The 16,804-nt window shown below is 46.6% G+C and overlaps 1 protein-coding gene and 1 long non-coding RNA gene across 4 annotated transcripts in view; both read left to right on the plus strand.

Annotated features, from left to right (window-relative positions):
- NFS1 (NFS1 cysteine desulfurase) overlaps nucleotides 1-12,274 on the plus strand; it is a 33,534-nt gene extending 21,260 nt beyond the window's left edge. The window contains exons 5-12 of one of the 3 annotated variants that reach the window (XM_008255966.5): nucleotides 1,281-1,374; nucleotides 2,109-2,243; nucleotides 5,974-6,131; nucleotides 6,505-6,610; nucleotides 6,691-6,772; nucleotides 7,266-7,349; nucleotides 9,089-9,178; nucleotides 11,626-12,274. In XM_008255966.5, coding sequence (XP_008254188.1) covers nucleotides 1,281-1,374; nucleotides 2,109-2,243; nucleotides 5,974-6,131; nucleotides 6,505-6,610; nucleotides 6,691-6,772; nucleotides 7,266-7,349; nucleotides 9,089-9,178; nucleotides 11,626-11,689 — 813 coding nt within the window. In that variant the 3' untranslated portion in view covers nucleotides 11,690-12,274. Of the gene's footprint in view, nucleotides 1-1,234; nucleotides 1,375-2,108; nucleotides 2,244-5,973; nucleotides 6,132-6,504; nucleotides 6,611-6,690; nucleotides 6,773-7,265; nucleotides 7,350-9,088; nucleotides 9,179-11,625 lie in introns of all 3 variants that reach the window. The other 2 variants (XM_089306820.1, NM_001171334.1) reach the window with 2 other exon arrangements.
- LOC138844310 (uncharacterized) lies at nucleotides 3,087-3,446 on the plus strand. Its single transcript, XR_011379928.1, has 2 exons — nucleotides 3,087-3,193; nucleotides 3,300-3,446. It is a non-coding gene; the product is annotated as an uncharacterized LOC138844310 (long non-coding RNA).
- Nucleotides 12,275-16,804: the final 4,530 nt, after the last annotated feature.

Raw genomic sequence — 16,804 nt, forward strand, 5'->3', positions numbered from 1 at the left:
AGTCCCGGTTGGGGCGCCGGATTCTGTCCTGGTTGCCCCTCTTCCAGGCCAGCTCTCTGTTGTGGCCCAGGAGTGCAGTGGAGGATGGCCCAAGTGCTTGTGCCCTGCACCCCATGGGAGACCAGGAGAAGCACCTGGCTACTGGCTTCGGATCAGCGTGATGCGCTGGCCGCAGCGCACCAGCCGCGGTGGCCATTGGAGGTGAACCAATGGCAAAAGGAAGACCTTTCTCTCTGTCTCTCTGTCTCTCTCTCTCTCACTGTCCACTCTGCCTGTCAAAAAAAAAAAAAAAAAAGTGAATTACTAGGTTGTAATATTATTTCATGTTTAGCTTCATAATAAATAAAAACTGCTGGACTATCTTAGATTCCCACCAGCAATGTATAAACAATCCAAATTCTCTGCATCTTTATCAGCACTTGGTGTTGTCAGGAAAGGAGGTGCAAAATAGAGAGGAGGCAGTATACAAATTTATGGCCAGACCAAATTTATTCAGAGAAAATAAATTCAAGGAGGTGGGTGACCAACTGCCACCATACACAAGATAGGACATGTGGCAGAAGGCCCCACCCCACAGGGGCTGGACCTTTTTATACTTTAGGAGGGCTAGGGATGGAGGTGGGGGTACAGGGGCTGCAGGCAGAGGGGAATTCCTGGAACTGGGCAGGGCCTTGGGAACACAGAAAAGAATGCAGGGTGGGGAGGAAGGCTACTGAATGTGAGACCCAACTGAGATTCAAGGGCAAGGAATGCATTCCAATGTTTCTCTTTTAGGCAATGAGCAAGAATGGCTGAGGCTTATACCTTTGTTCCAACAGTCAGTATTTTTATTTTAATCATTCTGGTAGATGTATAATGAAGGAACCTTTTGAAAAAAGATTTGTTTTATGTATTTGAAAGGCAGCATTATGGAGAGAGAGGGCGTGAACAAGAGATCTTCTCTCCATTGGTTCACTCCCCAAATGGCTGCAATGGCTGGGGCTGGGCCAGTCTGAAGTCAGGAACTTGGAACTCCATCTAGGTCTCCCACATTGGGTGTATGGAAACAAATATTTGGGCTATCTCTTTTGCCTTCCCAAGTCTATTAACAGGGAGCTGGATCCTAAGTGGAGCCCAGGGCTCAATATGGTGTTCATAGGAGATGTTGTCCTCACATTTGGTGGCTTAACCTGTTACTCCACAACACTGACAAAGAGCCCTTTTCAAGACTAAGCTTGACTACATTCTCACTTAGGGAGGACTTTGTTGGCACTCCGTAGTTCCTTACTCCTTATTCTTAGGAACTAGAGGCCGCCATCCAGCCAGATACCAGCCTGGTCTCCGTCATGACTGTGAACAATGAAATTGGAGTGAAGCAGCCTATTGCAGAGATAGGTGAGTATCATGGATTAACCCTGATTCTTGCCAAATCTGAGTCAATGTGAGGGAGCACGGGTAGACTGGGAGCTGTGACACTGTAGAATACAGTAAGGAAGTTAAAAGAAAGACCTTATGTACCTTGTTCGAGGACATTGTAAGTGGCACAGTTAGTATTTGAGTCCATGTTTAGTACCCTGTGTGTTTTTTCATTTTATTGCAGTGGCTGTCAACAACAACAGAAATCCTCAGCCCGTTTTCCCGTTCATGTTTTTCCAATTTAGAACATGTCTCTATTATCCCTGCTTAGAGCTTACCCTATAATCTCTTTAGGTATGTTAGCCTAAATAAATAAATAAATAAATAAAATCCTTTGTTTCTTTTAAATCAAAAAGGATCTAAAAGGTAATTCAACATATTGAAAGGCTGGTGTTCATGAGGCTCTAAGAGTCTTATGTATCAAAATATCAGGGGCAAAATAGAATTTAATAAAAAACACATCAAGGGGTGTTTTGATTTGGTGCCTTGTCTTTCATCTTTTTATTCCACTGGGAAGAGAGAGAAAGGGAGTGGGGTGTAGAGTGGAAGGGAGGTAGGGGAGAGAGAAAAGGATGAGGGAAGGGACTTACTGTACATGATATTGGCAGAGGTCATTTAATGTGAGTAGAGACAGTTCTTGGTGTATTGTGGGATTGCTGCTGTGTGACGTGGCCACATTGTGCTATGAGTCCTCCCCTTTGTTGTTTCCCTAGGGAGGATTTGCAGTTCCAAAAAAGTATATTTTCATACCGATGCAGCCCAGGCTGTTGGAAAAATCCCACTGGATGTCAACGACATGAAGATTGATCTCATGAGCATCAGTGGTCACAAAATCTATGGTCCCAAAGGTGCCAGTGCTTCTTGTACTTCCTCCTTTTTGTAGCTCCCAGAAAATCCTCTGACAGATGTTCCTTAGAGTCATTTGGGGATATCATTGTCTTTAAAAAAAAAAAAAAAGATTTATTTATTTATTTGAAGGTCAAAGTTATGGAGAGAGGGAGAGACAGATCTTTCATCTGCTGGTTCATCCCCAAATGGCCGCACCGGCCAGGGCTGGGTCAGACCAAATCCAGGAGCCAGGAGATTCATCCAGGTCTCCCACATGCATGCAGGGGCCCAAGGACCTGGGCCATCTGCTGCTGCTTTCCCAGGAGTATCAGCAGGGAGATGGATTAGAAGTGGAGTAGATGGCTCTCAAACTGGTGCCTATAAGGGACGCCAGCATCCTAAGAGGCAGCTTTACCTGCTATGCCACAATGCTGGCCCCACTATCATTGCTTTTAGAAGAAGTTGTACTTTCATAGTACCTTGCAAAGTGAATGTCATTTAGCAATAGCCAAAAAACATTCAACTATTCAAAAGCCCCAGCAGTTATTATGTATATATACAGGACATTCTTCCTGGCTCTATACTAGAAAATCCTCAGAAGGCATGTAGATATTAATTGTGTTGAGGAACAAGAAGTTTTGTCAAATCAAATTTAGTTAGCTGTGTCCAGGTATCTTGTCTGCCCTAATATGATGTTCAGAGGAACAGTCTTTGAGTCCTTCATTCCCCTGGTCTTGCTTCAGCTTAGTGGCAGATCGTATGGCCTTTAACATCTCTTGGTGTTTGTTCCTAACAGACTTAGGAGTCTGTGCTCCTGTTGGTCTCTTAGGATTCCTGACTATTCCCTGTGGTTCTGTTGGCCTAGGAATGTTTGCAAGGTTGAGGTCTGCCTCTTCTTCTGGACCACTAGGGAGAGATTATTGTCCTCTGTGGAAGTAGCCATATAAAAATTGACTTCTCCCTATCTGGGGTAAGGGCTTTTTTTTCAGTGATGTCTGTGTCTCCAAGATGTGTCACACCCTGTGGGAGATGGTGGACTAGCTCTTAGAAGTATTGAAGATGGTGTCTTCTTCCAGGTCTCTCACACAGGTGCAGGGGCCCAAGGATTTGGGCCATCTTCTACTGCTTTCCCAGGCCATAAGAGAGCTGGATCGGAAGTGGAGCAGCCAGGTTTCGAACCAGTGCTCATGTGTGATGCCAGTACTGCAGGCAGTAGCTTTACCTGCGATGCCACAGCGCCAGCTCCAGTTGTTTGTTTTTAACAGCACTGTTTTAATATTATAGGGTATAACCATGAAACATTCAAGTTTGCTTTTTTACCATATGGAGATGGAATAATTGTGTTTTTACCACAGTGTGTATCATCTGTTACTTGCCATTGTGCCCTTGACTTTCTACAGAGGTTTCCTTTTTTCTTAAAAGTTTATTTATGTATTTATTAACTTGAAAGGCAATTACAGAGAAAGAGAGAGAGAGAGAGATCTTCCATCTGCTGGTTCACTCCACAAAAGCCTTCAGTGGCTGGAGTTAGGCCAGGCCAAAGCCAGGAACCAGTAACTCCACCTGGGTCTCCCACGTGGGTACAAGGGCCCAAGTACTTGTCTTATCTTCTTTCTTTTTTTTTTTTTCTTTAAAGATTTTATTTATTTGAAAGGTAGAGTTACAGACAGTGAGAGCAAGAGACAGAGAGAGAGGTCTTCCAACTGCTGGTTCACTCCCCAAATGGCTGCAACAGCCAGAACTGGGTCAATCCAAAGCCAGGAACCAGGAGCTTCCTCTGGGTCTCCCATGGGTGTGTAGGGGCCCAAGCATTTGGGCCATCTTCTACTGCTTTCCCAGGCCATAGCAGAGAGCTGGATTGGAAGAGGAGCAGCTGTGGCCCATATGGAATGCCGGTGCTGTAGGCAGAGGATTAACCTACTGCACCACAGCGCCAGCCCCCTCTTGTCTGCTTATCTTCTGCTGCCTTCCCAGGCACATTAGTAATGAGCCAGATCAGAAATGGAGCAGAAATGGATCAGAATTGTTTCAAGCCAAGACTTGAACCAATACTTCAAAATGGGATGCCCATGCCACAGGCAGCATTTTAACCTGCTATGCTGTGACTCTGTCCTCCCTAGCCAAGTGTTTGGAATGGGTAATATTATGTCGTATTGGCCAAGATCTTTCCTGTTGGCTTTACAAAGAAAGATACAGTGCAATTATTTTGGGTTAGAAAAAGTGTTGTGTCAGTAGCCTGCTTACCATATAGGGAGAGTTACCATGCTGCTGAAAAGTTCAGAACATTGTAATAAACCATGCTAAGCAAATAATTCACAACACCCCACTTACATAAGGCAACTGCAATAGAAGACCTTAACATCCACATGTACTAAAGAATAAGAAGTTTACAGACAGTCAGACTGTCTTTCCTACATCTGAAATGGTTTAATCATAGAATAACATCAGCAGTTAACTGCTAGTGTCCAGCATTCAGCTTTCATATACCCCACCTTTTTGGCCAGTTCAAAAAGGAAAGTTTTCTTGTGACAGACAATGAAACAATCAAAACAAGTGAAAGTGGTATTTGCTGGGAAATCTGAAAAAAAAAAATGCTAGTTTCATAAAGTGTTTGATACCAATTTTGGATTATAAATAAAATATATATCTTTTTCCAAATTATGCAACATTATTTCAGTCTTTAAGAATGAACTCACTTGGATATTTAAAGTCGCCTGTGTTGTGGTGCAGTGAGGTAAGCCGGTGATGTAGAATCCCAGATCAGAGTCCCAGCTGTTCCACTTCTGGTACAGCTCCCTCCTAATGCACCTGGGAAGGCAGCAGAAGATGGCTGATCTACTTGGGCCCCTCCACTCATGTGGGAGACCAGGGTGGAGTTCCAGGCTCCTGGCTTCCGCCTGGCCCGGCCGTGACTGTTGTGCCATTTAGGGAGTGAATGAATACATGGAAGATCTGGCTGTCTTTCCCACCTGCTCTGTACTCTGTCAACATTAAGATGCTGATTGGGAGGCCCACACCCCTTACCAAAGCGCCTGGGTTCAAGTTTTGGCTCTACTTCTGTTTCTGCCTTCCTGCTACTGCATGCCCCAGGAGACAGTGATGATAGCTGAATTACTTCTGTAGCTGCCAAGGACACGGGATACCCTGGATTGGATTCTAGGCTCCTGGCTTTGGTGTTGGGGAGTGAACCAACAGATAGAAGGTCTCTTTGCCTTTCAAATAAATACATACATAATTAAAAAGTTTGCAAACTGGTACTATAGTGCAGCCAGTTAAACTCACTGTCTGCAGTGCTGGCATACCATATGGGGATTGGTTTGAGTCCTGGCTGCTCCACTTCCCAACTATTTTTCTGCTAATGGGCTTGGGAAAGAAGCAGAGGATGGCCCAAGTCCTTGGGCACCTGTCCCCATGTGGGAAACCCAGAAGAAGCTCCTGGCTTCAGCCTGGCCCAACAACAGCTATTACAGCCATTTGGGGAGTGAACCAGGGGATGGAATATCTTTGTCTCTCTCTCTCTCTCTCTCTCTCTCTCTAACTCTGCCTTTTAAATAAACAAAATATAAAAATCTAAAAGAAGTGTAAATTGTGCTTTTATTGCTATTCTTTTTCCTCAAATTATTTTTATTTAGAAAAATTTCAAGCTTACAGAAAAGTTGAAATAATTTGTTGACACCTTTGGAAAATGATATTTTGTTTCATCCGTGTTCTCTCTTTTTTATTTTTTTTATAACAAACTTTGTTTCCCAGGGGTTGGTGCCATCTACATCCGCCGCCGGCCCCGTGTGCGCGTGGAGGCCCTGCAGAGCGGAGGCGGGCAGGAGCGGGGTCTGCGGTCTGGGACAGTGCCCACACCCCTGGTGGTGGGGATGGGGGCTGCGTGTGAGGTGGCCCAGCAAGAGATGGAGGTATGGGGAGAGCACTTCCCTCCCATTACTTCTTCCCCTGTGCTGGCTTTCTTATTTAAAGGGTCCTGGGATGACTGAATCAGCTCTCTGCCTGAAGAGGAAGTTTACGAAAACCCTCTTTTGTCCTAATGCTTTCTGGCACCTTGCTCCAAAATCCATGCCCCTTTAGTAGCTAATAGCTGTGCTCAGTACTGAGTACCTTTCACTAACCAGGTGCCATGCTTAGTTCTGGTGACACAGTAGTACCCTTGGGTATATAGGATGATAGATGGGCCTGATGTATGGTGAATTCTGGGTGGAGAAGGGTTCCTCAAACTGTGTTTCTGAGCTGCCTGGGGACCACTGGGCTTAGTCTTCCTTGCCTGCTACTTAGTACGATCACGAGCGGATTTCAAAGTTAGCAGAGCGGCTGACGCAGAAGATAATGAAGAGCCTTCCAGATGTGGTGATGAACGGAGACCCTGAGCAGCATTACCCTGGTATGAACATACACTTTCTATCCCTCTTCTGGAATAAGCTGGGACTCTGGGACCTGTCTCATGGTGTTTCTTCCCTGTAGGTTGTATCAACCTTTCCTTTGCATATGTGGAAGGGGAGAGTCTGCTCATGGCACTTAAAGATGTCGCCTTATCCTCAGGGAGGTGAGTTGGATCATTAAATGGACTGACTGGGCTGATGTGCATGGCTTCTAAGTGCAATGCTGGTTTTTAACTTCGCAGTGGGAACTGGCTGGGCACAGGTGATGTTTACCATTCTAGGAGGGCTTCCTGGAGAATTTTTGTACCTTTTATGACTCCTGGGAATGTGTAACTATGTATCTGTCCTAGGGTTACACTAGCAGTTCGGCACTTCTCCAGAACTGAACTGCTTAAAAGGCCTCCAAGGGTTTAGCTGCTGGTTCACACTTTGGCAGTGTACTTGCTCAAGGAGGTTATGCATCACAGGGGCCAGAGTAGCCAGATTCAGTTCCCAGCATGTGCAGGGCAGCATTGGTTCCTGTAACTCTCCGAGAATAGACAGCCCCTTTGTCTCTGTGCTATGACTCCAGGGTGAGCAAGGGAGAAAGACTAGAGGTTTGTGTCTAGAAGCAGATGCTGATGATAAGCTAAGCAAGACGTGTGTCTCTCTCCTTAGTGCCTGCACCTCTGCATCGCTGGAGCCCTCTTACGTCCTTAGAGCGATTGGCACCGATGAGGATTTAGCACACTCTTCTATCAGGTGAGGGAGTGGAGCTGCAATGTCTGTAAATGGCGTCCTTTGTAAATCTCATCTCCTGTTGCAATCTTTCTCAGTCCCATTCTCATTATCTCTTCTTGATTTTATTTTTTTAAGATTATTTATTTGAGAGGCAGAATTACAGACAGACAGAGAGAGAGAGATCTTCCATCCACTGGTTCACTCCCCAGATGGCCACAACGGCCGGAGCTGCACCGATCCAAAGCCAAGAGCCAGGAGCTTCTTCCCGGTCTCCCACATGGGTGCAGGGGCCCAAGGACTTGGTCCATCTTCCGCTGCTATCCCAGGCCATAGCAGGGAGCTGGATCGGAAGAGGAGCAGCTGGGATGTGAACCTGGATGCTGGCACCACAGGCTGAAGCTTAACTTACTATACTACAATTCCAGCCCCTCTCTTCTTGATTCTCTTTTTTTTTTTTTTTAAGATTTATTTATTTATGTGAAAGGCAGAGTTACAGAAAGGCAGAGGCAGAGAGAGAGAAAGAGAGGTCTTCCCAGGAGCCAGGAACTTTTTTTGCATCTCGTTCGTGGGTGACTTGGGCCATCCTCTGCTGCTTTCCCAGGCGCAATGACAGGAAGCTGGATTTGAAGTGGAGCAGCTGGGTCTCGAACCAGCACCCATATAGGATGCGAGCATCATGGGAGGCGGGCAGCTTTGCCCTCTGTGCCATAGTGCTGGCCCCATTAGTGGATTCTTAAGCACATGTTCAGCATACTACCTGGATGTCTTTTGGCATAATTTTTACATGTTTGGCATGGAAAGCACACAGGTTGGTGTCGTAAAGAAGGCCAACTAGACAAGCCTCACTGCATCCTGCCGAACACCAGTAGCTGCACTCTTGAAGTGCTGAAGTCCTGAGCAGTGTCTTGCTTTAGGGGAAGGGGAGTGTTTGCAAATCCAAAGTTCCTGCACCTCTGACAATGTCCAAGTTCATGGAGTGCCTCAGCACCAGGCCTGTAAAGATGATCTTTCTTAACCCTTCCAGTGGAGGGCTCACTCTTTTTTTTTTTTTTTTTTTTTTTTTTGACAGGCAGAGTGGACAGTGAGAGAGAGAGACAGAGAGAAAGGTCTTCCTTTGCCGTTGGTTCACCCTCCAATGGCCGCCGCGGCCGGCGCACCGCACCGATCCGATGGCAGGAGCCAGGAGCCAGGTGCTTTTCCTGGTCTTCCATGGGGTGCAGGGCCCAAGCACCTGGGCCATCCTCCACTGCACTCCCAGGCCACAGCAGAGGGCTGGCCTGGAAGAGGGGCAACCGGGACAGAATCCGGCGCCCCGACCGGGACTAGAACCCGGTGTGCCGGCGCCGCTAGGCGGAGGATTAGCCTAGTGAGCCGCGGCGCCGGCCTTGCCAGGCTTTTGTCGCTACTTGCTCCCTGGGTGCTGCACAACAGGTAGATTTGTGGGCATCTACTTTGCACAACCCATGGTCAAGAGCCCTCTTTTTTTCCCCTCCTACTTCTTGGGTTGGAGCTCAGTGAGGTAGATACAGCACTGTGAACACAATTGCCACACTTGAGTATTCTGGTTCACTAGGTCAGGAGGAGGAGTAGGAGACTTTCTCTCGGATGCATCTAATGTGGATGGCCCCTAGCCCATATTCTGAGAAACTCTGACATACAGGGGAAGGACCAGGTTCTCTCTGTGCCTTTGTGTCATAGATCTCAGCGAGTGTTTGCTGAGCGAACTTACCTGACACAGAGCTCTTCGGTGTTTTTTTCAGGTTTGGCATTGGCCGCTTCACTACAGAGGAGGAAGTGGATTTCACGGTAGAGAAGTGTATTCATCACGTGAAGCGACTTCGAGAAATGAGGTATGTCCTTGTGTATCAAAACCTCTTTCTTTAAGATTTATTTACTGTATTTGAAAGGCAGAGTCCCACACACAGGGAGAGGAAGTGACAGAGATCTTCCATTCACCCGAATGGCCAGGCCGAAACCAGGAGCCTAGAGTCCCCTCTGGGTCTCACACTCCTCTGCCTTCCCACATGCAATAGCAAGGAACTGGTTCGGAAGCGGAGCAGAACCAGCACTCAGACGTGGGATGCCAGTGCCACAGTGGAGGCCTGCCCCACTACACCACAGCACAGGCCCCTACCAGAGACTCGCTGGAAGAAACTACAGTCTTGTCTCTTCTCTTCCTTAGGTTCTGTGTTCACACTGCCAGAAACAAAAATTTGAGAGTGCTTCAGTTTTAGGATTTAGAGATTCCACAAAGCAATCAAGCGGATCTCTTTGGCTGCTTGTTTTCAGAATATGAGAATGTGTCATTAAAAAATAAAGGACTACACAAATGTAAATGGTATTTTTTCACTAGTGTTATAGATAGTACTAAGGCATCTTGCAGTCATATCAATATGAAATTCGTGATTTATTATACTAAGTATAGAGAAACTCATTTAAGATAGGGGTTCTTAATTTGGGTTCTGTGGCTGGCTTCAGGAGGTACACAGTAGTCCTCAAGTTATAAGTGTTACATAAGTGTGCATTTTCCTTCAAAGTCTATAGTTCCCATCAGATTCTCAAAATGTTTAGACACACTCAGAGTTTTCTTTGTAAAGGTCAAGAGATTCTTGACCAGTGAGCTGCCACCAGAGCTTCTTCTAGTAGCCATACAGTTCAGCTTCCTTCTGGGAACTCTGAGGACTGCATATTTTCAGAGCGTGGCTCTGTCCTTGTTCAACTTTGAAGAGTCTTTCCACCTAGTTGGTAGAATGAAGAGGTTCAGGCATACAGCCTGCTTCCCTTTGCCATCTCCCAGACCTTAATATTTCCCAGTTTCCTTCCTGGTGTCTACTGTATTGCTTAAGTATCTATGGCTTACTCAGCTTTCTCAGCCCTCTTTGTCCTAATTTTCTGGTGCTCCCCAGTACAGTCAAAAGACACTTCTATTGACCATTCTGCTAGGAAAGCTTTGTTCTGCCTATCTGTATGGCTACATGATTGTACCCCATTCCTTCTGCCCCTTTACAAACTGAATTCACCTTTGTTGGATTAGCCCTCAGCCATTGCCTTATTTTGTTAAACTGTAATCATGTGACCTCTAAAGAGATGGCACAGGAAGGAGATGGCTAACTTTAAGAGGTCATGGAAAGTCTCAGACAGGCATGTTGGGAATACATACTATAAAAGAGAAGGATGATCCAAGAACAGAATTAAATCAGGGGCCAGTGCTGTGGCATAGCTGGTAAAGCCACCACCTGTAGTGCTGGCATCCCATATGGGAGCGGGTTCGAGTCCCCGCTTCTCCACTTCCCATCTAGCACTCTGCTATGGCCGAGGAAAGCAGTGGAGAATGATCCAAGTGTTTGGGCCCCTGCACCCACAAGGGATACTCGGAAGACGCTTCTGGCTCCTAGCTTTGGATCAGCCCAGCTCCAGCTGTTGCGGCCATTTGGGGAGTGAACCAGCAGATGGAGGACCTGTCTCTCTCTCTCTCTTTCTCTCTCTCTCTGAGCCTCTGTCTCTCTGTAATTCTGCCTTTCAAATAAATAATTCTTTTAAATTTTTTAATTAAATCAAATAGAAGAAAATTAACTGGGGAAATCCAGGCCACAATATCTCACGTTCATAGCACACTGAGCTAATCTTGTTCGGGAACATTATCCAAAACTTGCATGCTGAAAGGGATTGGAGCAGGGATTTCTCAGCAGCAGTTCTTGTGTGAGAGGGGATGCTCAGGCCTGACTCCAGAGGTCCTTTTAGGTTGGAGCCAGGGATGTTGGAAGCACAGTTTAACTCTGGGGAGATCCAGCTGGCAAGAATTGTGTAAGGCACTGCATACCTATATGGTACAGGCCTAGGCTTTGCTCTGACTGTGAATTAGAGCAAAACCCAGAAACAGGTGCTAACATGTGAGCCATATGTGGTGGGCATTAGCAGAGATGTTGACACTTGTTACTTGTACATGTCCCATGAGTGTTGGTTCTCCCATGGGAGACTGATCCATAGCATCCCACAAGTGGGATCAGAATATGACCATGACGTGACAAGACTGTGACTATGCTGGATGCACACTGGCTTAGGGTCCCATTGCTTTTGAGTTGGGGGCACCTTATTATTCTTTTATTGGCTGTTGGAGAGAGGCTAGGGCTGACAAGGACAGATAAGTAGCTGGAAAAGACTTATTAACCACCCATGTTGGGGGCTACCAATGCAAGAGCCAGAGAAGGAGATGAGGTATTGTTCAGGGCCTTGGAGCCAGTGTTGTCTGGTTTCTGTCTTAACTCCTCACTCATTCCGTGCCTCTTCTCTTTGACAGCCCTCTCTGGGAGATGGTGCAGGATGGCATTGACCTCAAGAGCATCAAGTGGACCCAACACTAGAAGAGTGGGCCTGACTTTGTACTAGCCTGGCCCCTCCTATCTCATGGACCCTCACACAGCCAGGAACCCTGTTATACCCAGTTGGTGTCTCACGGTCAAACCTGCATTGGTATGTTGACTTCAGCCCGCCTCCAGGACAGAAACACAGGGAAGCTGTTTTTCCCTTGGACATTATTCTGAGGCAATAGAGACATTCACTATGATACTACTTCTGGACACGCCTGAGTCCTGGTGGGGAAAGCAAGAGGAACCAGAAAAGGGTTTCTGTTTAGGGACCCTCGTGCTCTATGGACATATCAGTTCTCCCTCTCTGCTGCTCAGCTGGACTGGCTGCAACAACAAGAAGAATCAACTTCAACTTAATCTTTCACAGCTCCTGAGGATGTATCTCCACATTGACTGTAGACCAAACAGTAGACTTGTTAGATGGCTTCTCCCCTTTCTGTTCTCATCCTCCTCATTTGCTTTTGACCCAGTGGAGCTAGAAATATCTTTATGATTCTACCCCATTATTCTAATAATTTATGTTTCTTTCCTTAGTATTTGTTAATTTGAAAACTGGAGAAATAAATTCCCTTTCTCTTCTTTGTACTCTAACTTTCTGAGAAGCTGAGGAAGAAGGGGAAGCTGCAGTGGGAAACTGTGGAGACTACCCTTCCATTTGGTCTCCACAGATGACTCAGGGGTTTGCATATCTTCATTAAACAATTACCTTGGCCCGGCGCTCTGGCGTGGTGGGTAAAGCTGCCGCCTGCAGTGCTGGCATCCCATATGGGCACCAGTTCTGTCCCAGCTGTTCCACTTCCAATCCAGCTCTCTGCTATGGCCTGGGAAAGCAGTAGAAGATGGCCCAAGTCCTTGGGCCCCTGCATCAATGTGGAAACCGGGAACCCAGAAGAAGATCCTGGCTCCTGGCTTCGGATCTGTCCAACTCCAGCCATTGAAGCCAATTGGGGAGTGAACCAGTAGATGGAAGATCTCTCTCTCTCTTTCTCTGCCTCTCCTCTCTGTGTGTAACTCTGACTTTCAAACAAATAAATAAATCTTTTACAATGAAAAGCTGGCCGCTGCCGCGGCTCACTAGGCTAATCCTCCGCCTTGCGGCGCCGGCACACCGGGTTCTAGTCCCAGTCGGGGCGCCGGATTCTGTCCCGGTTGCCCCTCTTCCAGGCCAGCTCTCTGCTATGGCCAGGGAGTGCAGTGGAGGATGGCCCAAGTGCTTGGGCCCTGCACCCCATGGGAGACCAGGAGAAGTACCTGGCTTCTGCCATCGGATCAGCTCGGTGCGCCAGCTGCAGCACGCTGGCCACGGTGGCCATTGGAGGGTGAACCAACGGCAAAAGGAAGACCTTTCTCTCTGTCTCTCTCTCTTACTGTCCACTCTGCCTGTCAAAAAAAAAAAAAAGAAAAGAAAAGAAAAGCTACCTGAATACCTCCAAGATCCAGACATTATTCTAAGTATTGGAAGCACACTGTTTAATAGAACCTGAAAGGACACTCTTCTCCATTGAGTTGTCACTCTAGTGGAACAACAGGAAAATGAGTAAACAGTGGAGACTATTACAGATTGTGATAACTGCTATGAAGAAAAAAGTATTAAGAGAAGAGGTGGGACTCTATCCCAGGCACTCTGATATGGAATAGGGGTGTCCCAAATGGTGACTTAATGATGTGCCAAAAGCCCACCTCAAGCTTTTCTTTTTTTAAATAAAACCTTTTAAAATTTTTAAGTAATTTTGGATTTATAGAGAAGTTGCACAGATAGTACAGTGTTAAGTATTAGCAGTTTCCTTAAATTTTGAAATCATAAAAACCATGATATAATTATCAAAACTTAATTAATTCTGGTACATTCGTATTATCTGAACTTTTGATTTTCAGATTTCTGAAAGGAAAGTCCTTTTTCTGTTCTAGGACCCAATTTGACACCACATTGTATTTGGTAGGGTTTTTGTTTGTTTGTTTGTTTTGTTTTTGTTTCTTAAAGGTTTATTTTAGGGGCATTTGCTGTGGTCTGCAGGGCTGGTATCCCATATGAGTGCCAGTTCAAGTCCCAGCTGCTCCACTTCAGATCCTATGGCCTGGGAAAGAGTGGAAGATGGCCCAAGTCATTGGGTCCCTACACCTGCGTGGGAAACCCAGAATAAGCTCCTGGCTCCTGGCTTTTGATTGGCCCAGCTCCGGCAGTTGCAACCATTTGGGGAGTGAACCAGTGGATAAAAGACCTCTCCTTCTCTCTCTCTCTGACTCTGCCTCTCTATAACTCTGCCTTTCAAATGAACATATGAATCTTAAAAAAAAAAAAAAAAAAAGAGATTTATTTTACTTATTTGAAAGACAGAGTTACAGAGAGAGATAGAGACAGAGAGAGAGAGAGAGAGAGAGAGAGAGAGGTCTTCTATCCATTGGTTTTCTCCCCAAATGGTTGCAACGGTTGGAGCTGAGCCAAACGGAAGCCAGGTGTCAAGAGCTTCTTCCAGGTCTTCCATGTGGGTGCAGAGGCCCATGCACTTGAGCTATCCTCCATTGCTTTCCCAGGCACAGTAGCAAGGAGCTGGATCGGAAGTGGAGCAGCTGGGACTTGAACTGGCACCTATATGGGATGCCGGCACTTTAAGCTGGAACTTTAACTACAGCATTGCAGTGCAGGTCCCAGTAAGTTTTGTTTTTAACTTATAGCTACAAGCAATATATAAAGTATAGGTTTGACTTTTTTACTTTTTAAAAGATTTGTTTATTTGAGAGACTGCGTTACAGAGAGGTCTTCCATCTACTGGTTCACTCCCCAAATGGCCACAATGGGCTGATCTGAAGCCAGGAGCCTCTTCCAAGTCTGCCACATGGAAGAAGGGGCCCAAGCACTTGGGCCATCTTCCACTGCTTTCCCAGGTTATCAGCAGGGAGGTGGATTAGAAGTCGAGCAGGGGCTGGCACTGTGGCGGGTAAAGTCATGGCCTGCAGTGCTGGCACCAGATCAAGTCCCGGCTGCTGGTTGCTCCACTTCAGATCCAGCTCTCTGCTGTGGCCCGGGAAAGCAGTGGAAGATGGCCCAAGTCCTTGGGTCCCTGCACCTTCGTGGGAGACCTAGAAGAAGCTCCTGGCTCCTGGCTTCAGATTAGCCCATCTCTGGCTGATGTGGTTATCTCTCTCTGCCTCTGCTTCTTTGTAACTGCCTTTCCAGTAAATAAATCTTGGAGAAAAAAAAAAAGTGCAGCAGCTGGAAATTGAACCGGTGCCGATATAGGATGTTGGTGCCACAGATGGAGGCTTAACCTACTATGCCACAGCATTGGCTCCTAGGTTTGGTTTAAAAGTGTGATTTGTTGGGACGGGCGCTGTCGCTCAGCAGGTTAAAGCCCTGGTCTGAAGCGCTGGCATCCCATATGGGCGCATGTTCAAGACCTGGCTGCTCCACTTCCCATCCAGCTCTCTGCTATGGCCTGGGAAAACAGTAAAAGATGGCCCAAGTCCTTGGGCCCCTGCACCCACGTGGGAGACCCGGAAGAAGCTCCTGGCTTTGGATCGGCACAGTTCCAGCCGTTGCGGCCAATTGGGGAGTGAACCATCGGAGGGAAGACCTCTCTCCTTGCCTGTCTTCTCTCTGTGTAACTCTGACTTTTGAATAAATAAATAAATCTTAAAAAAAAAAGTGTGATCTGTTTGTTTTTAATTTGCTGTCTTTGGCGTGTTGAGTTGGCTTCAGTCAATTTGCCACACAAGCCTTCCTAAAAGCATGCTGGAGTTTTGAGAACTTAGGCCCTGATTTTGACAGTTAGTTGTTTCCTGACTTTCTGACTTGGATTGCGTGTTCAATTATGGGACGATTTATCATGAAATAGTATATAATAGGTAGGGGTAATGGAGTCTGGGGAAGGAAAGTAGGACCTAAGAGGCTTGGGAATAGGTAGAGTTTTGTGTTTTTTTTTTCCCCTTAATAATAATACTAAATTACAGCTATCTGGGGTGGGCATTGTGGTACAGCAGTTACACTACATCTCGGGAAACCCACATCCCATAGCCAAGTGCCGGTTTGAGTCCTGGCTACCCTGCTTCAGATTCAGCTTCCTTCTAACCTTCCTGGGAAGGCTGCGACGATGGTCCAAGTACTTCTGGACCCTGTCATCATCATGGCAGCCTGATGGAGTTCCAGGAACCAGTAGAGGAAACTCTCTCCTCTGTCCCTCTGCTTTTCAAATAAATAAGTAAAAATAAAGTGCAGCTCTGCATAGTTGAAGGTGGGTAGTCTTCCTGGATTTAATGTATTTTTAAAGATTTATTTGTTTATTTGAAAGAAGGATGAGAGAAGGAGATCTTCCATCTGTTGATTCATCTCCCAAATGGCCACAACGGCCAAGGCTGGCCCAAACTGAAGGGCCCACAACTCAGTCCGGTTCTCTTAGGTGGGCGGCAGGGACCCAGATACTTGAGCCATTGGTCACCTGCTGCCTCACAGTGCACATTAGAAAGATGCTGGAATTGGAAGCAGAGCCAGAAGTTGTACCCAGGTACTACTATTTGGAATGCGTGCATCCTGAGTGGCATCTTAACCACTATGCTAAATGCCTACCCCATCTGCATTTTTGAAAAGATGTGTTTTTTTTGTTGTTGTTTTGTTTTGTTTTGTTTTTGAAAAACAGCGATGGCACTGGGGGCTAGGAGGAAGAGATCTTCTGTCTGCTGGTTCCTTCCCCAAATGGCCACAACAGCCGGCCTAGGCCAGGCTAATCCATCCGGGTCTCCCACGTGGGTGGCAGGGGCCCAAATGCTTGTGCTGTCTTCTGCTGCCTTCCCAGCAGGCAGCTGGAGAGGAAACAGAACCGCAGGGACGCGAACATGCTCCCTGATAGGGGTCGCTGGCGTCATAAGTGGCGGCAGGGAAAAGACAATCAGGTTTTCACTTGACATTATCAATAGAAGCAACCACCAGTTTCTGGTCTATTTAATATTCCAAACAGCTCGAGCTAGACACTATTTCCCGCCTTTCGTAGAGACTCCAAGAAGTGAAGCAATATGCATAAAATACTACAGTAACGGGCTGAGTGGCACACTTGTAGCCACCGCGCAGCGTCACGCACCTAAGGTCGCAAGCACCAACTGTATACCCCACTCAAGCCA

Source organism: Oryctolagus cuniculus, chromosome 11 (assembly GCF_051225735.1).
Source record: "Oryctolagus cuniculus isolate XC-2025 breed Fujian yellow rabbit chromosome 11, ASM5122573v1, whole genome shotgun sequence".
Classification (NCBI taxonomy): Eukaryota; Metazoa; Chordata; class Mammalia; order Lagomorpha; family Leporidae; genus Oryctolagus; species Oryctolagus cuniculus.